At 41.0% G+C, this 20667-nt stretch overlaps 2 protein-coding genes across 5 annotated transcripts in view; both read left to right on the top strand.

The window, feature by feature from the left end:
• Nucleotides 1-8036, top strand: part of PIR (pirin) — a 97763-nt gene extending 89727 nt beyond the window's left edge. For all 3 annotated transcript variants that reach the window (XM_055563174.1, XM_055563173.1, XM_055563175.1), the window contains exons 9-10: nucleotides 1753-1819; nucleotides 7706-8036. In XM_055563174.1, coding sequence (XP_055419149.1) covers nucleotides 1753-1819; nucleotides 7706-7818 — 180 coding nt within the window. In that variant the 3' untranslated portion in view covers nucleotides 7819-8036. The remainder of the gene's footprint in view (nucleotides 1-1752; nucleotides 1820-7705) is intronic.
• A 387-nt stretch (nucleotides 8037-8423) lies between these two features.
• Nucleotides 8424-20667, top strand: part of VEGFD (vascular endothelial growth factor D) — a 48696-nt gene continuing 36452 nt past the window's right edge. For both annotated transcript variants that reach the window (XM_055565472.1, XM_055565471.1), the window contains exon 1: nucleotides 8424-8955. In XM_055565472.1, the coding sequence (XP_055421447.1) occupies nucleotides 8866-8955 (90 nt within the window). In that variant the 5' untranslated portion in view covers nucleotides 8424-8865. The remainder of the gene's footprint in view (nucleotides 8956-20667) is intronic.

Here is a 20667-nt window from a genome sequence, read left to right as displayed (position 1 = left end):
TTTCCAAATTTGTTGGCATACTGAGTGCAGCACTTTAACAGCATCATCTTTTAGGATTTCAAATAGCTCAGCTGGAATTCCATCACCTCCACTAGCTTTGTTTGTAGTTATTTTTCCTAAGGCGCATTTGACTTCACACTCCAGAATGTCTGACTCTAGGTGAGTGATCACGGCATCGTGGTTATCTAGGTCATAAGATCATTTTTGTACAGTTCTTCTGTGTATTCTTGCCACCTCTTCTTAATATCTTCTGCTTCTGTTAGGTCCATACCATTTCTGTCCTTTATTCAGCCCATCTTTGCATGAAATGTTCCCTTAGTATCTCTAATTTTCTTGAAGAGATCTCTAGTCTTTCCCCTTCTATTGTGTTCCTCCATTTCTTTGCATTGATCACTTAAGAAAGCTTTTTTATTGCTCTTTGCTATTCTTTGGAACTCTGCATTCAGATGGATATATCTTTCCTTTTCTCCTTTGCCTTTCACTTCTCTTCTTTTCTCAGCTATTTGTAAGGCCTCCTCAGACAACCATTTTGCATTTTTGCATTTCTTCTTCTTGGTCTCTACCTTACATCATGGCAAATCAGTCATAATTATGTATATATATATTCGCACCCTCTTGAACCTTCCCCCCACCCCCATCCCACTCCTCCAGGTTGTCACAGAGCACCAGGCGGGGCTCCCTGAGTTATGTAGCGGCTTCCCACTAGTTATCTGTTATACATACTATAGTGTATATATGTTGATGCTATTTTCTAAATTTATCCTAGCCTCTCCTTCCCCTGCTTTGTCCACAAGTCTGTTCTCTACATCTGAGTCTCTAATTCTTCTCTCTAAAGAGCTTACTCTGTTGATTTTTAGCTGAGTTCACATTAGTACATTTTGACAGCAAATAGGGAGTAATTAAGACTTTTATAGAAATCATTTGGCCATATTTATCTTATCACAAGTGTGGTGGGAGGTTCTTCTGCTGGTTTCTCTGGCATGATTGTGTCAGAAGACATGAGCAATAGGAGGGCTCTCTGGAAGTATTACAGCACGCTAATGATGTATGGGGTCGCAAAGAGTCAGACACTACTGAGCAACTAAATTGAACCGAACTGAACTGAATGATGTATAGAAGATCTCCCTAATGATGTATAGAAAAGTGTTTCTTTCCCTGCATCCACACTAATATTGGATTTAATAATTAATATTTTTTCCAGTTTCAGGGATAAAAAACCTCATCTTAATTCTAAACAAAAACAGTAGGATCCTTTTGGAAAGAAATTTGCCTGAGCAGATGTCCCTGGGATGTTTTTATAAGGTTCCATTTAGTGCAGCATTTCTTGGGCATATTTTATACTAATAGTAATAAATGTTGAAAGTAATAAAATGTTCCTTTTGGATTTGCATGAATAATTTTCCATTCTCAAAATTAAAATTTTAGTAGGAAGTTATAAGCCCTATACTAAGCCAAGTTATTTATATAGTTTGTCATAAAGATGTTTCTAATTAAAGAAAAATCTTAATTTAAATTCTCCTTTATTTGAGTAGGTTATCATTTTAGTGGTTGGGACGTATTTTTGAGTTTTGATTGCCACCAAGCATCTTAAAGAATGAGCATTTCCCTATTGCACATTGCACAGAAAATATTTCTGGAATTTAGAATTAAGGACATTATCCATTTGGCCAGAATGTCAGCTCCAAACCATTCCTAATCAGATAGTCAAAAATAAATCTATTTATTGTTTGTTGCTTTCTTTCTTGCCTTTAGGATCCTGAGAGAAGCCACTTTGTCCTAATTGCTGGGGAGCCATTAAAAGAACCAGTTGTCCAGCATGGTAAGCCACAAATGATGGCGATTTTCTTGGTTGGTTTTCATTTCTTTGAAAGCAGAGTACATCTATAGTAATGCTGGGAAGAACAGCTTGATTTTTGTCCTCTCTCTATCTACAAAGTTGAGGATTTTGTTTCATTTCTCTATTGTCAAAGGAAAACATACACGTGGTATTTATTTCTATATTCATGCTCTCTTTCAAGAAACATTTCTTGAGTATCCATCATGTGTAGGACATGGAGGTTTGAACCTTGGGGGGACCAAAAACAGTATTTTTTTTATGTTGTGTCAAGAGAGTTTCAACTTAAAAGATTTTATGGTCTACTGGGGAGTTGAATACCATTTTTATCTTTACCAAAAATAGATTTCTTTGTTTTTCTTTTTGGCTATACCACACAGCTTGTGGGATCTTCGTTCCCAGTGACTGAACCTGGGTCCATGCAGTGAACGTGCTGAGAGTCCTAACCACTGGGCCACCAGGGAATTCCCATAACAGTGATTTCAATATTGTCCTTATACTTTATTGTCTTATTAGTGAAAAATAGGAATGTCTTAGGAATATTTCTTTGGAAGTTTCTAAAATATTTGAATCAATCTTAGTTAATTGGGGGAAAAAAACAAATATAGGGAATTCCCTGGTGCCAGTGGTTAGGACTCTGCACTTTCACTGCTGAGGACCTGCGTTCAACCCCTGATCGGGGAACTAAAATATCACCATGGCCAAGCCATGCAGCGTGGCAAATAAATAAATAAAAACCAACCAAACCAAATAAATAAATAAAGACATAAGAAGATAAACAACAAGGGCTTACTGTATAGCACAGGAAACTATAGTCAATATTCTATAATAGACCATGATGGAAAGAATGTAAAAAAGAATATATGTGTGTATATGTATATGTATCACTGAATCACTTTGTTATACAGGAGAAATTAACACAAAATTGTAAATAAACTATAATACAACAAAACAAATAGAGATAACTGTGGTATAGTAGAAATAGGACTGTACTTGGAGGCAGAAAATCCTGAAATAGGTACTCATAATAGTCACTTCAGTTCTTTGTCTTGACTTCTTCAAAATGTTGTTGTTTGATTAAATGAGGAACATCTAAAAGTACCTAGAACTCAATCTATTATTTAGATAAATGCCACAAAGCATAGTGTACATCCACTTACCTAATTATTAAATTTAACATGCATTAAAATCCCATTACATTACCTTGCCTTGGCTAATGATACGCACAGTGATTTCAGAAAAAAAAAAACGACCCAACTGGTCATAAATTTAAAGAAAACTGATTATTTTTAAAATATTCATTTTTGTTCTATTAGTAATTTAAGAGCCAAGCATTTAATTTTACCCCACTTAGACCATAGCATTTGACCTGGATTTTGCAGGCTTCTGATTTCCACTCCAAAAGTTCATGGTTCTCATTTTCTTTTATCTTGATTGAACAGCCCTGAAATAGTTTGTTTTTCTGGAAGAAGCCTGCAGACAAATTGAGTAGGATCACCATCTTTATTAATAGCAGCTAGAATTTAGGTGGGAAAAGAATGTGTGGGATGGAAAGCTTCTAAGTTAAGCAAGGTCCTGCATCAGTGATGAAAACCAAGAATCCAGCTACAATAGGGGACGGGCCAGAGGAGTGGGACCGCCTGTAGCCACCCTCCATTCAGCTCCCATGAGTCCTCTCCGAGGCTTGGGACTGGGGGATACTGGGCGTGCTGGCACGCACAAACTTAGATTAACCAACAACATAGAGATGGCCCCCGAAATCTCAGTTAGTGAGAGGCAAAGCATTCTCCTGGTTTATTTTCTGTTACCTTTTTCAAACCCAGAATATTTCCTTTTACCTGGGCATGTTTGAAGACCACCACAACCATCTCTTGACTATTTGGGAAGCAGTACTAGTTGATGAGGAAAACAGAACCCAGATGTTCCACTTCTTTACATAACAAGTACTTGGGTAGCACTGTCTGCTAAGAGGTGTGTTGGCCACATAGCTGGATTCACACTCAAGCTGTTCAATTCCAGCCCCCCAGCCTTCTGCCTCTCCCTGTGCCTGGTTGCCCCTTCTCTGTCCTGTGGCTTCTGTGACAGAAAGTAATTGTTAGTGGTGGAGCTGGGATTTGAACCCTAGTCTCCTAAACCCTTGTCTTGTGCATCTTGTGCATCTCCACTATAGGAAGTTTCTCCATAATGAGAAATTAAACTCACCATTTTTATTACAGTAGAGGGAGGGAGTTCAAAGACTTAATTAGAGGAGAGATGAAATGTGTAGGTTAAAAGAGGTTTGATAGGATTATACATAACTAGCAAATAATTTTCTTGTTCATAACCCTTACATGTATTAAAAAACATGCTTTCTGGGGGATATAGTGTACAACATGGTGACTATAGTCAATAACACTGTACTGCATATTTGGAAGTTGCTAAGAGAATAGATCTTAAAAGTTCTCATCACAAGAAAAAAATTCTGTTATTATGTGTGCTAATAGATAATAACTAGACTTATTGTGATCATTTCCCAATGTATGCAAATACCAAATAATTATGTTGTACTGGAAACTTATATAATGCTGTATGTGAGTTATACCTGAATTTCAGAAAAATAAATTAATGTAGTTATATACTATTCCCGCCCCACCAAAAGGGCTTCCCAATTGGCACTAGTGATAAAGAACTCGCCTGGTAATGCAGGAGATGTAAGAGATGCGGATTTGATCCCTGAGTTGGGAAGATCCCCTGGAGGAGGGCATGGCAACCCACGCCAGTATCCTTGCCTGGAGAATTCCATGCAGAGGAGCTTGGTGGGCTACAGTCCATAGGGTTGTAAGGAGTCGGATACGATTGAGGGACTTAGCGTGCACACATTCCCCGCCACCAGACCCCCCCCAAAAAAAGAAAAACAAAAACATGCACCTTCTGGTTTCAGTTTTCTTCTTAAGGATTTGAGATGAGCTTCCTTACCTTGGCTTTGGAGGGCTCACGCTTCCAGTGATTACCTTGTTTCTCAAAGTGTGGCCCTTGAACCAGCAGCATCAGCATCCCTGGAGAGAGAGAAATGCAGAGTCTCAGACCTCACTCCAGACCTTCTGGTTCAGAATCTGCATTTTAATAAGATTCCCAGGTGATTCACATGCACATTATGATTTGAGAAGCACAGCAGAATACCCCAGAGAAATGTCAAAATGGAAGCCCAGAAGTATACTGTTTGTACAGAAAAGGAATTGGGGGAGGAGAGAGGCGCTTCACAAGTCCCATCTCTAGCAAAACTGTGATGTGCAGAAAGTCACTCCTTGGCCCAGTACCTGCTCTCATTTTCTGAGTTCCATTTCCCTTTCTTTTCTGTATCCTTTAAAAGTTGATTTTTCCAGGATGCCCTCTAGAATTTATTATTTATTTTGCATATGTGGGCTCTCTCATTTTTCCTACCTGGTATAGTCCACATCTCCAGATGAACTTTCTCTTGTGAGCCCCAGAACCCTGTTTCCAACAATGTACTGAGCACCTCTGCCAGGAAGCTATCTGACTGTCTCCAGTGCCTTCATGCCAGAATATCCAGAACTGAGCTCCTTGCCCTACCCACAGCTTCCTGTGTCTCGTGTCTCAGATATCCTTAAACAATTCCACCATCAACTCAGCCTCCCAAGCCAGACATCTTCTCTACCCTGATGCCAAAGGTGTCTTCTCCGAACTGCACATCAGATCACAGTGCTGTCTACTTAACTCTTCGATGATTCCCGATCACCTGTGGAATTATGTCCAAACGTCTTCCGAGAGATCGAGTTCAAAACCCAGAGTGGTCTGGCCTCTTCCTCCTTATCAGATGCTGACCCCTTTGTTTCCCTCTTCGAGCCTTCCTTCCAGCACTGTGCTCCATTGTCACTGCCTCCCGCATGCTAGTCCTGAAAATGCCTCTGCCCCATGTCTGCCTGTTTGGACATCACCGTGTTTATCAATTCTGTCCTGGGCTCCTCCTCCTCCCCTTTCTGTGTTAATTCTTTGAATTTTCCATACTTTTGTCATTCTGTTTGTCACATTGTTTTGTAATAATTTGTTTTCATATCTGTCTGTGTGATAGATTTGAGGTCCTTGAGGGGAGAGCGTCTGTCATTCAGCTTTATGTCTCTAGCTCCCAGCACCATGTTCATTATTCAATAAGTGAAAGTGAAAGTGAAGTCACTCAGTCGTGTCCGACTCTTTGCGATCCCGTGGACTATAGCCCACCAGGCTCCTCTGTCCATGGGATTCTCCAGGCAAGAATACTGGAGTGGGTTGCCATTTCCTTCTCCAGGGGATCTTCCCGACCCAGGGATCGAACCCAGGTCTCCCGCATTGCAGGCAGACGCTTTAACCTCTGAGCCACCAGGGAAGCCCTATATATAAGTGCACAATAAATGCTAGATGGATAAGTCATTAAATGAATGAATTTAGATGCCTGCTACCTGTTTTCCCTTTCTCTTGCCATCCTGTACCTTGCAGTCTTTCAAAAGGCCTCAATATCATCAAGGCATGTGATATTGAATCTTCCTTCTCAAGTGCTAAACCAAAGTGAATCCAAAATCTGTGCTGATATGCTAACAGTAATTAAGAAGTTTGACTGTGTTATTCATTCTAAGTACTAAGTTATGTTTTAATCTGGGTCTCTCAGAGAAAAGCCTCTTAGACGAAGCACTTTGTAAAAGGCTCCTGATGAAACGTCTGCATGCTAGGGCAAGAGATATACTGAATGGACAAATCTGTCAACTGCTTTCAAGACACTGCCAATGCCATATAAGAGCTGGCCCTGTTTATCCAACAGATGTTGGAGGTGACACAGTCTAAGACAATACCCTTTTGCTCCTACAGTATGTGAAGAGAGGGAAAGAGACAGACATTTTGCCTCTTGGTTGATGAGAAGAGGACTTCTACACCTTTAACAAAAGCCAAGTTCAAACCTAGGAATTAGACAAATTGTGACCCATGGGCCAAATCTGTCCACTACATGTTTTTGTAGATAAAGTTTTATTGGAACACGCCATCCCTAGTCACTTGTATATTGTCTATGACTGCTTTTGTGCTTCAACAGAAGAGTTGAGTGGTTGAAACAGACATGGTTTGACCCACAAAATCTAAAATATATACTATCTGGCCTAAGTGTACTGACCCCTGGAGAATCCAAAATGTGATGTCTTCTTGACTTGAAAATTTTGTAATTTAGTGTCTGTCAGGTGCTACTAATTTTAAGAAACGACTTGGACCCCTCACATAAGGACACGGCCTCATATACTGTGCAGATACCAACACTGTGACGAGATTTGCCAATTTTTAAAAATCAGTTCAGTTCTTGTTATCAGTCAATTCAATTCTATACAACTGACAACAATAAATCTTAAAAGTTCTCTTCACAAGAAAAAAAAATTCTGTAACTATGGATGGTGACAGATGTTAAGTAACCTAACATAGCAATCATTTCCCAATATATACAAATATCAAATCATTATGCTGTATGCCTGAAACTAATATAATGTTGTGTGTCCAGTATACTTCCATAAAAAAGATAAAGAGGATAAAGAGAAGTAACAACTACAAAAATAGTTACAATAGAACCAAACCTGAGAATGTTGCAAATAAAAACATTGTCATTGCTGATGACAGCCTGGAGTGGATGAGTGAGCTATAATTGCATTTGTTTATCTGAAGTTTGTTCATTATAATCATAAACAATCCTAGTCAAGAAACTTGTCCTACAGTCCTCAGGGATCGGGTGCTGTGAAAATAACCTTGTTCAGATATGCCTGAGTTTGTTTCAAATTAAGAAGTACAGAAGCACGTACCATTTTCACAGTAGAAAAAAATGTTCTCATCCCCTGGAACTTTCTGAACGTCTCTTTTCTGCTCTAGGTCCGTTTGTGATGAACACAGATGAAGAGATTTCTCAGGCCATTCTTGATTTCAGAAATGCGAAAAATGGCTTTGAAAGAGCCAAAACCTGGAAATCAAAGATCGGAAACTAGTGACAAGCGTAAGGGCAGCTCTGACTGCCTTCTAGAATGTTGCCCTTTGTGACATCCACCCATTTAGTGTATGCAGTTTCCAAGGCTGACTTCGCCAGTGTTTGTAAAGAATTCCACACTCAAGTGATAACATGTTTTTTTTTTTTAAATATAGCACTGTGTGTAAGATATTTCCTGGCCCAAGCAAATAAACCTAATTGTTGCTTGTCTAAAAATCAGTGGTGTTCATTTCAACCTAAATTACTAAGCTTCTGTTAAAAAATTTTTGTATATGTTTACCTTTCCACAGATGTGTGCCTATTTTGTCATCTTTGTGCCTGTGTGTTTTTTAAAGCATATTTGATTACTTTCTGTGTGTCTCACTGATATAGGTGTGTGCGCATCTGAGGTCTCTTTCTGAGCAATGCAGTTTGCATGCCTATGTGCTGGGGTTGGTTTCATGTTACAGGTTATCTGCATTAAAGTAACAGCAGTTCTGAGCGCTTCAGTCAGTTTTCAAAACTGCCCCGCTATTGGTAGGGACACGACAGGATTACGGCCAAGACTTCCCTGCTTTTTCTGCCAAAATCTGTGTCAGATTTAAGACACATGCTCCTGCACGCTTCCATGAGGGTTGTGAAAAAAGTTTGAATCCACAATTGGGTCCCAGCCTTCTGTAGCTGCAACCATAGGTGGCCGCACCACCTCCTTATAAAACAACTTGAACCTGGGCATAGGGTGGAAAGCTTTTTGATTTTTTTAATTTGCTGGACATGAAATGGATTTAGAGTGCTTTCTCACTTCAAGTAGAAGACATGTCCACTTCCTGATTATTTTTGGAGCATGAGAACATTTACAATTTTTTTCATCTCTCTCCCCCTTCCATAAGATTGCACAGAAACGCACCTTGACTAATTGATTTTGATCACAACTGATTACTTGTTTTTCCCTGTGAACTCTTGGGGTTTCGAACTTTCCTTCTGGAGAATGCCTTTTGAACCAGTTTGCTCTAGCTGCCTGATGTCAACTGCTTGGTGATCAGTGGATACTGAATACAGAATATTCAGAATGTACAGACAGTGGGCAGTGGTGAATATTTTCATGATGTCTTCTCTGCAGTTGGTGCAGGGCTCCAGTTATGAACGTGGACCAGTGAAGGTAGGTGAGCTCAATTTCTCATGCGATGCAGATGTCTAAGTTGGCTTATGCAGAGGATGCTTTCTTTGCCCCCACTATTTCTGAGATAATAGAAAAATGCAGAACACTGCTAATAGTGGGTAGGATATGTCCTGTACTTGTTAATGAGTATTCTGTTTCTTAAGCTTATTCAGATTCTTGCCATGAGTTTTTAAAAATGCTTAGGGTAGGAGGCTTTTGGAGATATAATAGGACATGAATGGACATTCTGGAATCTTTTCAGATAGGAAAGTTTCCCCTTAACTGTATATGCAGATGGCACAGTAATTTTTTTTATTGGAGTATAGTTATTTACAATGTTGCATTAATTTCTACTGTACCACAGTGATTTTTCTAAGAAAGCATTGATTTGTTTTTATGACACAGAAAACTTTGTGGGCTGTTTATTTTCAGGTCATCTGTGAACAGCAAACATTCCTTTTTTTAGTTAGTTTAGTTAGTTAACTTCTTCTGTAAATCAAAAACTGCTGTGCTTTCTGCAGACATTTTCTCTCTGGTTTTCCAAATTACCCTTTCTACCGTGTAGAAAAATCTTTTTGTGGACGTCGTTTTAGTCCTTTGCTTTTTGAAATGTGTGTAAAACTCAGCCATAATCGAATATTGGATTCTATCAGCAAGCATCAAATAGCACCCAATGAATTGAGAGTAATACAAAAAAATTAACTGGGATGTGACTGACTGAGCATGAGTTCACCCAGTTTTATGCATTTCACAGTTTATATTGTTGTTCTCAGCTTTTGATTTTGAAAATGGCTAAGATATAATTGCTTTGACCAAAGTGGTGCTAAATCATTATTGATTTAAGAATCTCTGGCCATGAACAATCAACGTGGACTTGAGTTTTTGTAGCTGTTAGGACATGCATTTTCAGGGTGATATCGCCCCCAACAGGGGAAAATTGTCCTTGGGGACAAAAACGTCTTACTTTTATGTATAAAGCACAGATGTACATACAGTAGAGAAAGAGATACACTGTATTTCTGGGAAGATTGACCTCTGTGTTAGAGGTAGAGAGCCACCTTGCCAGCAAGCAACACCTTTCCAACTTTCCAAATTCCAAACGGACACAAGAGGGATCACAGTCGTTCAGCTCCACTTCAGCGCCACCAGCCTGGAGTTGGGATCTCAGTGGCAGATTGCAGGTAAACTGGAATCCCATTTTGAGCCTCAGGGACAGGAGGTAAAATGAGACTTGTTTGAAGCAAGTAAGGCTTTTCAGGCTGTTCAGCTGTTTTTAAGTCCACAAAACTCAGGAATCCTTTAGGTGTGTTTGGTTTATGGAGGTTCCTAACCACCTCCAGGCCCCACATGGGGTTTTAAAATATTTTCTTTTTACTTTGAAACTTCAGTTGCCTCGGTATAAGAGGAGACTGAATAGTTGGAAAGAAGTCACATCCTTTAGGTTGTTCAGCTCTTTTAAACAGCAAAGACACAATTCTTCAGTTGTCCTGGGCACAGTGAGGTTTTAAATGTATCAGGGACTTTCCTGGTGGCCCAGTGGTTAGGACTCAGTGCTGTCACCGCCAAGGGCCCAAGTTCAATTCCTGGTCAGGGAACTAAGATCCCACAAGCCATGTGACATGGCCAAAAAAAGTTTCAGATTTACTGCCAGAAGTTTTATTAATTGTATTAAACAGTTTATTTAATAGGGCACTGGAAGAAAGCAGTTGAATTTGAATGTGATAGAAAATACGTCTTTACACAGGGAACATGCAGTGTTATATGCTTAGTGATACCATTAGCAATTTTTTTTCATATATATCCAGATTGCCTTCAAAAAGGGAAGCTCTGTATAGTGAGCTTTGATCCACCCAACACCTAGCTCAATTAAATCTTTCTGATGTGAAGAAAAGACGTGCATACAGTTACACAGAAGTCTGGGCACAGATGTGAGTGGGTGGTGAAGGCTCAGGAGGTACATTGTACTGGTTGTTATACTTTTTCTTTCCCCCCATAATTTTCTCTTAAGAGAAAAATCCAAGAAGAAATATGTTTCTTAATGTTCTTGTTTAAATCAAAATTTACCACAAAAGCATATTCAGGGTAGTAATGGTTTGGACACTGGAATATGAATGTATTTTGTGCTTGTTGAGATAAAACTATTTCATTTATTATAAGATGTGTCCAGGGTCCTCCTTGGTGGCCAGTCCCTGAGTGTGATCTCTAACCTTCCTCTCTTCCGACTACCTCTTTTTCTGAAAGGTTGCCCTTCACCCAGTCTTCACTTTCTAGCCTTGAACATTCTGCTGTTTTTTCAGCTTAGACCAGCAGTGCCTGTAGTACAGTTATACGAGTCTGTGAATATTCTTTTTCCTGCAGTAACTGTGCAAACGGCTGCCAGTATCCCCGACAGTTATGCTCACTGCCATTTGAGTGTAAGGCCTCCTGATTTCATGAGTCTTGCCACTTGTACTTAGCTGCTTGGGGTCAGCACTGCCTGGAATTTGTGAACTGAGAAAAATCTGCTGCAAAGTCTCAACTCAAATCTACTGTTCAGCTGATAAGTTTTTCAATCTGAGCAGAATATGTTTTCTTCTAGAAATAAGGTTAACCCAATCCTTCTTTCTGACTAACCAGTATAATCAGAGTAACCATCTAGATATGGGATTTATTTCTGTCTGTTGTCTCCAGCTTTTATATATGTTGGGGTAGTCATGTACAGTTGCATAGGGCGTGCAGTGAACAGCTCTAGGACCCTCCATCCACCTGGTCTCATATCTGTATATGATAACTTTGGGTACAGTATTGTATACTCTGGGCTTTTGATTAATAAATATCTGTAACCTCACTGTCCTGTCATTTGCATCCATCTTCTGGCCAGTACTATTTCTAGTATATTTGATAAGCATTTCTTGTCACCAGGAGTCTTGGCACCCCCTTAAGTCACTAAGGGAAGCCATCTGCCATAAATCTTTTCAAGTCACTGAGGCAGACATTCCAATAGAAGTGACAAAGGGTTCATTCCGGGTCCTGGTAGGTTTGGCTAACTCTTTTCTGATAAAATTGGTTTCCTTCTCCCCTGTGCTACCTTCCAGCCCCCTCTTTCATAACCTCACTGGCAGGAGAATATTGTTGAGTGGTAGAGTCATTCAGACTCTGCCTAAGACGGGAACAAGTCCAAGACCCACAGGAATGTAGGGCACCTCTAACTTCCATGAGAAGCCACATGGCTTGCAAATTTATAACCTTGTGTCACTTGTCTTCCCCTGAAATCATCTCTAGAGGTAACTGAATAACAAAGACTGAGGTGCACCTTCCATATTTAACTCCAGGAAGCAGACTGGCCCTCACTGGCCTCCGTAGGTCATGCGCAAGGAAGTTCCTTGACTTTGCTGCTAGTCAGGTGGCCTGGTGAGCTCATGTCCGGTTTCCTCTCAGGCATAGTCCTTGGCACAAAGGACATTTGAAATATTTTCCATTAATTTCTTCTTCATTTATGACCATATAGGTAAATGTATTGAATTACATGCTTCTGTACACAGAGGTCTTCTCTCCTAGTCAGTCACTTTTAACTGGTGGGGAAAACTTTATAGCACTTGAGCCTGTTATTGCTATTCAGGATATAGTAGAACCCCCTGTATCCTGCAGCGTGAATATAGTACTTCCATGTATGACTTAGGTTTTTATTTTAAAAAATCTGATTGGACTCTGTGGGAGAGGGAGAGGGTGGGATGATTTGGGAGAATGGCATTGAAACATGTATAATATCATATATGAAACGAGTCCCCAGTCCAGGTTTGATGCACGATACTGGATGCTTGGGGCTGGTGCACTGGCATGACCAGAGGGATGGTATGGGGAGGGAGGAGGGTTCAGGATGGGGAACAAGTGTATACCTGTGGCAGATTCATGTTGATATATGGCAAAACCAATACAATATTGTAAAGTTAAAAAATAAAAATAATAAAAAATAAAAAAAATAAAAAATCTGATTTGGACTTGTGGATTAACGTTTAGTATAGACCCTTAAAAACTCTAGAAAAAAAATCACATGAAAGCTGCGTGTTGAGCGAATTTGATTAAGGAACCGCTCTTGGGACAAGCTTATAAAGACAGTTTGTAGAATGAAAATGTAGTATTTGGACACGTGCGTGCTTCCTTGTAGAGTGTAATGTAGGGTGCTCTGGAACTCCCAGGCACATTTATGTAACCACAGTGGCCCAGAGGCACTCGAGAAAGAGGGACACAGGTGACAGTAACATTGCTTCCGGGCACATTTCTAAGCTCAGCTCTTTCCTACCACTTGAGATTAGTAGACATGGTGGGAAACTATCCACAGTTGGGAATATGATTGAGATGAGGTGAGATGAGACATTTGTTCTTTGGTTGCTTTTATGATGAGAAGTCCTTTTTTCCTCCCTCTCTTACCACTAGTTCTGGTACTAATTAGTTTCTGGTAGAAACTAATAGTTTCTACCAAGATACTAAGATGTTATAAAGCAAAGATACTCTGAGGGCCCCCTGCATCCTAAACGTCTTGACAGGTGGTGATGTTCTATTCCCAAAGGCTCTCCTTGCGTCTCCTTAGAACTTTCCAATATTTGACAGTTCATTTGTTTATTTATTGAGCATCTACTATGTCGAATGCAGCAGGAAATAAGGCAGTGTTTCAGCTCTCATGGAACTTATATTCCAAGTGTGGCAGGTGGAGGCAGGCAACATGCAAACCTGGAACATGTCAGGGGTGAAGAGTGCCATGAAGAAAATCAAGAAGGGGACAGACACAGAGGGATGGGTCGCGGGAGACTTCTCTGATTTCTTTTCAATTGTGTAGACCTCTGGAGGAAGTGGGGGGGCAGTGGTTGTGATGAGGGAAGAGCGTGGTCTTGTGTGTTTAGGTATCAGCCAGGGGCCAGTGTGGCTGGAGTAGAGAGAGTGGAGGCCAGAACCGCAGCTTCTGAGGTTGGAGAAATAGCCTGGGCATATCACATAGAAAGGATGAGATGGTTGGATGGCCTCACCAACTCAAATGGACATGAGTTTGAACAAGCTCCAGGAGATGGGAAGGGAAGCCTGGTGTGCTGCATCCGTGGGGTCGCAAAGAGTCAGACGTGACTTAGTGACTGGACAACAACAATCACCTAGAGTGTGGCTGTGTTCCAGTAAAACTCCACAGACACTGAAATTTGAATTGTGTATCATTTCCATGCATCACGAAATAGTCTTCTCATTTGTTGCAATCATTTAAAATTACAGGAAGGAATTCTTAGCTCACAGACCATACAAAAAGAGACTGCAGGCTGGATTTGGCCCACAGGTCATAGTTGGCAAAACCTGATCTGTGTCTATTTTATCTTCTTCATAGACTGTATCAGGACCTGACATTTTTTATTTGCTTGTGTATATGGTAGGACACATCACTTCTGGTCACAACCTCTTTGACCCCCTGCCCCATCCAACCACCAGGGGCCAGAAAGTGCAAGCCTTCCCTGTGCTCAGAAGGTAGAAAGCTGGAACTCTTTAGTGATTAGTATTCATGACTAATCCACACAACTCTGGTCGGTTGTAAGTGTTTCTGAACATACCACTGAGATGGGAGGTGACTGTGGTTGGACACTGGGGTAGAATCATGGAAGGAAGGAAGACACTTGGGTTTCTTTATGCTGCTCAGGAGGCTCCTTTTTCCTGGAAAAGGCAAGCTGTACATTCAGTTCAGTGAACATTTGTGGAATGTCCACCGTGTGCCAGGCACATGACTGGAAATGACATTTTTATAGAATAAAGATGTCTCAGTTATTTGCATGTCTTACCAGCAGCCAAGGAGCTCAACTTGGCCTGTGAGAAGGATAATTTTAGTGCCTGAAACCTTAGGTAATAATGAAAGTTTTAATGAGTCTCTTTCTGTCATTCATTGTCATCTAAATAATTATACCACTCCTATCTTTGAGAAAAGTATTGCTTTCCTAAAATCTAGGTTTGCCTGAAATTATTTCTGGAGAAATAAAATGACATGTTGAATATTGTGATGGCAGAGATTTTGTTACTTATGGTTCCATTCTGGAGGGAGTTGGCAAGAGTGTGATTTTGATTGAAGGAATTCCCTGAGTTCATCTGTATAAGAGACCCTCTGAAAAGAACTGTTCATAACTTGCATCATAACTATCCTGTCACAGCAAGACTGGAGATCACTGGGCATCTCAGACAATGCAGAGGTTGTAGGTGAGGAAGAGGAAAGCTGTGGATGCTGACATGGGACCACAGCATCTTTAGGAGAAAGATGAAAATTAAGCATCCTGGGCTGACTGCCAGTTGCATGGCAAAGGGCTGCCTAATAAAAAGGAGGATGAGGTTTGGCATAAAGATCCTCTGTCCACCCAGCGGATTATGTTTTACTTAGGCTGACATACGGCTGTAGGAGTCACAATAATGCGATGTGACAATCCAGTCCAAATTTCAATGGTTTAAAACATTGATAACCCGCATTACTGTGGCTGAGCTGGTAGTCAGGATCAAGGCAGAAACCACAGGTCGAGTATGGGTCTGTGCCACGTAACTCTCATCTGCCTGGATAAGTGGGCCAGAAGGGACACAGACTTGCTGTGATGGCAGAAGTGTAGGAGAGCTGTGTAGTCACAAATGCATTTCAACACTCTGCCTGCATCATGTCTTATAACATCCCATTGGTCGAAGCAGGTCATGTGGCCCAACGTCAGTGGGGCTGAGAAACATACTCTTCTCTTGGAGGAGACAGGTGGAGGCAGTGAAATTGTTTTAACAATAACCTAATTACCATAAAGGCTTCGCATTGTTTCCTTAGATGTTGGGCCCTTCATCTTTGAGATCAGTGATAAAGAGACTGTAACAGATCTCCCCAGGGATATATTCTCCTGGGCTTATTCGAGTTTTGCCACTCAAGCCCATCCCACACTAATTTCCCCCCACATGTCCTAAGCATAGATGCATCCAGTCGGAGCAGAGATATTAGCATGGAGCATGAATTTAAAACATGTAAAGGGAAGCATACGCCCTTCCCTGCATGCTAGACAGTTTGGCTGGGGAGAAACCGTCCTGCAGTACTCATCAAATTGGAGGATGTAGAGGTCCCAGACACCTTAGCCATCTAGTATCCCCTTAAAATACCCAGACAGCTATGCACACACACTCGCACAAATGTACACTTACACACATTTATACTTTCTGTGAGTCTGTAGTTCTTTCCTTAGTCTAAGTTTAATTAAATACCCTGGTTTCTCACATTTATACATTTAAATATAGAACTGCATGAGTCAAAGAACCACCAGTAGCGTGAGGCCCCACCAAAGGGCCATGTTTCTAGATTTCAGAGCAGCAGGACCAGGCCTTCAGCTGGCTCCGTCTACGTCATTATGAGCAAACGTGCATTCTCCTCCCTGCCCTCAGTTGGCATGGCCCACACTATTAGGTGTCATCTGTAATGAGGAAGGCTGGACTCTAATGACAAAGCACAAAGGTTTAAGAAGTGGGTGGTTTTTCCTTCACTCATCTGTAAAGACCTATGTAAGCCTGGGTAGATACTTGAAAATTGGCATTTCATCTGAAAATACATCCCAGAAATAACAGATATTTACCCTGCAAAAGCTTTTCTCTTTTAAATTTTTATTTACTATGGTTGGAATGGCCCTATCTTGCTCTTTTCAAACTCAACTCGAGTTGCTCAGGGAAATCAAGGCCCATGAAACACCTCTGAACCCCAACACAGGACCAGATGCCCCACCCCTGAGAAAGGAAGGAAAGGCAGTGAATGTTAGCACGTGCCTCCTCTGCATCTGACCCTTTCCTACTTATGGCCCTCGGTAATCTCCACATCAGCGATATGAGGAGCTTTGCATTCTGAAATGAGGAAACCATGACTTAAGGAAATTCAATAATTCACCCTCAGTCAAATAGCTAAAAAGGAGCAGTGCCTGGATTCAAACCCAGCTTACTTTATGTTTTTAAAGTTATTCTATGGCAAAGATTATCGTTTTTCCCATTTGATGTGCTGTTCTGTGAATTTTAACACAGAGATTTCTGTGACCACCACCATAATCAAGATACAGAAAAAATTCCTTTATGCTACTCTTCAATCTATGCCCCAATCAGCAATGCTGCAGAAGCTGAATTCAAATGGTTCTGTGAAGACCCACAAGACCTTCTAGAACCAACACCAAAAAAGATGACCTTTTCATCATAGGGGACTGGAATGCAAAAGTAGGGAGTCAAGAGATACCTGGAGTAAAGGCAAGTTTGGCCTTGGAGTATAAAATCAAGCAGGGCAAAGGCTAATCGAGTTTTGCCAAGAGAACACACTGGTCATAGCAAACACCCTCTTCCAACAACACAGGAGATGACTCTACACACAGACATCACCAGGTGATCAACACTGAAATGAGACTGATTATATTCTTTGCAGCCAAAGATGGAGAAGCTCTACACAGTCAGCAAAAACAAGACTGGGAGCTGACTGTGGCTCAGATCATCAGCTCCTTATTGCAAAATTCAGGCTTAAACTGAAGAAAGTATGGAAAACCACTGGCCATTCAGGTATGACCTAAATCAAATCCCTTATGATTATACAGTGGGGGTGATGAATAGATTCAAGGGATTAGATCTGATAGACAGAATGCCTGAAGAACTATGAATGGAAGTTCATAACATTGTACAGGAGGCAAGTGACCAAAACCATCCCAAAGAAAAAGAAATGCAAGGCGGCAAAGTGGTTGTCTGAGGAGACTTTACACATAGCTGAGAAAAGAACAGAAACAAAAGGCAAAGGAGAAAGGGAAATATATACCCAACTGAATGCAGAGTTCCAGAGAATAGCAAGGAAAGATAAGAAAGCCTTCTTAAGTGAACAATGCAAAGAAATAGAGGAAGACAATATAATGGGGAAGACTAGAGATCTCTTCAAGAAAATTGGAGATACCAAGGGAACATTTCATGCAAAGATGAGCACAATAAAGGACAGAAATGGCAAGGATCTAACAGAAGCAGAGGAGATTAAGAAGAGGTGGCAAGAATACACAGCAGAACTATACCAAAAAGATCTTATGACCTGGATAACCAAGATGGTGTGGTCACTCACCTAGAGGCAGACATCCTGGAGTGTGAAATCAAGTGGGTCATAGGAAGCATAACTACAAACAAAGCTAGTGGAGGTGATGGAATTCCAGCTAAGCTATTTGAAATCCTATGATCAGATCAGATCAGATCAGTCGCTCAGTCATGTCCGACTCTTTGCGACCCCATGAATCGCAGCACGCCAGGCCTCCCTGTCCATCACAAACTCCCGGAGTTCACTGAGACTCACGTCCATCGAGTCAGTGATGCCATCCAGCCATCTCATCCTCTGTCGTCCCCTTCTCCTCCTGTGTCCAATCCCTCCCAGCATCAGAGTCTTTTCCAATGAGTCAACTCTTCACATGAGGTGGCCAAAGTACTGGAGTTTCAACTTTAGCATCATTCCGTCCAAAGAAATCCCAGGGCTGATCTCCTTCAGAATGGACTGGTTGGATCTCCTTGCAGTCCAAGGGACTCTCAAGCGTCTTCTCCAACACCAGAGTTCAAAAGCATCAACTTTTTGGCGCTCAGCCTTCTTCACAGTCCAACTCTCACATCCATACATGACCACAGGAAAAACCACAGCCTTGACTAGACGAACCTTTGTTGGCAAAGTAAGGTCTCTGCTTTTGAATATGCTATCTAGGTTGGTCATAACTTTCCTTCCAAGGAGTAAGCATCTTTTAAGTTCATGGCTGCAGTCACCATCTGTAGTGATTTTGGAGCCCAGAAAAATAAACTTTGACACTGTTTCCACTGTTTCCCCATCTATTTGCCATGAAGTGGTGGGACCGGATGCCATGATCTTCGTTTTCTGGATGTTGAGCTTTAAGCCAACTTCTTCACTCTCCACTTTCACTTTCATCAAGAGGCTTTGAGTTTCTCTTCACTTTCTGCCATAAGGGTGGTGTCATCTGCATATCTGAGGTTATTGATATTTCTCCCGGCAATCTTGATTCCAGCTTGTGCTTCTTCCAGTCCAGTGTTTCTCATGATGTACTCTGCATGTAAGTTAAATAAACAGGGTGACAATATACAGGCTTGATGAACTCCTTTTCCTATTTGGAACCAGTCTGTTGTTCCATGGCCAGTTCTAACTGTTGCTTCCTGACCTGCATACAAATTTCTCAAGAGGCAGATCAGGTGGTCTGGTATTCCCATCTCTTTCAGAATTTTCCACAGTTTATTGTGATCCACACAGTCAAAGGCTTTGGCATAGTCAATAAAGCAGAAATAGATGTTTTTCTGGAACTCTCTTGCTTTTTCCATGATCCAGCGGATGTTGGCAATTTGATCTCTGGTTCTTCTGCCTTTTCTAAAACCAGCTTGAACATCAGGAAGTTCACGGTTCACATATTGCTGAAGCCTGGCTTGGAGAATTTTGAGCATATTGCTGAAGCCTGGCTTGGAGGATTTTGAGCATTACTTTACTAGCAGGTGAGATGAGTGCAATTGTGTGGTAGTTTGAGCATTCTTTGGCATTGCCTTTCTTTGGGATTGGAATGAAAACTGACCTTTTCCAGTCCTGTGGCCACTGCTGAGTTTTCCAAATTTGCTGGCATATTGAGTACAGCACTTTCACAGCATCATCTTTCAGGATTTGGAATAGCTCCACTGGAATTCCATCACCTCCACTAGCTTTGTTCGTAGTGATGCTTTCTAAGGCCCACTTGACTTCACATTCCAGGATGTCTGGCTCTAGGTCAGTGATCACACCATCGTGATTATCTGGGTCGTAAAGATCTTTTTTGTACAGTTCTTCTGTGTATTCTTGCCATCTCTTCTTAATATCTTCTGCTTCTGTTAGGTCCATACCATTTCTGTCCTTTATCGAGCCCATCTTTGCATGAAATTTGGTATCTCTGATTTTCTTGAAGAGATCTCTAGTCTTTCCCATTCTGTTGTTTTCCTCTATTTCTTTGCATTGATCCCTGAAGAAGGCTTTCTTATCTCTTCTTGCTATTCTTTGGAACTGTGCATTCAGATGCTTATATCTTTCCTTTTCTCCTTTGCTTTTCGCTTCTCTTTTCACAGCTATTTGTAAGGCCTCCCCAGACAGCCATTTTGCTTTTTTGCATTTCTTTTCTATGGGGATGATCTTGATCCCTGTCTCCTATACAATGTCACGAACCTCATTCCATAGTTCATCAGGCAGTCTATCTATCAGATCTAGGCCCTTAAATCTATTTCTCACTTCCACTGTATAATCATAAGGGATTTGATTTAGTCATACCTGAATGGTCTAGCGGTTTTCCCTACTTTCTTCAATTTAAGTCTGAATTTGGCAATAAGGAGTTCATGGTCTGAGCCACAGTCAGCTCCTGGTCTTGTTTTTGTTGACTGTATAGAGCTTCTCCATCTTTGGCTGCAAAGAATATAATCAATCTGATTTCAGTGTTGACCATCTGGTGATGTCCATGTGTAGAGTCTTCTCTTGTGTTGTTGGAAGAGGGTGTTCGTTATGACCAGTGCATTTTCTTGGCAAAACTCTATTAGTCTTTTCCCTGCTTCATTCTGTATTCCAAGGCCAAATTTGCCTGTTACTCCAGGTGTTTCTTGACTTCCTACTTTTGCATTCCAATCCCCTATAATGAAAAGGACATCTTTTTTGGGTGTCAGTTCTAAAAGGTCTTGTAGGTCTTCATAGAACCGTTC

Source organism: Bubalus kerabau, chromosome X (genome assembly GCF_029407905.1).
Source record: "Bubalus kerabau isolate K-KA32 ecotype Philippines breed swamp buffalo chromosome X, PCC_UOA_SB_1v2, whole genome shotgun sequence".
NCBI lineage: Eukaryota > Metazoa > Chordata > Mammalia > Artiodactyla > Bovidae > Bubalus > Bubalus kerabau.
Note: the sequence above shows the minus strand (reverse complement) of the source record. Positions and strands in the feature narration are given on the sequence as shown.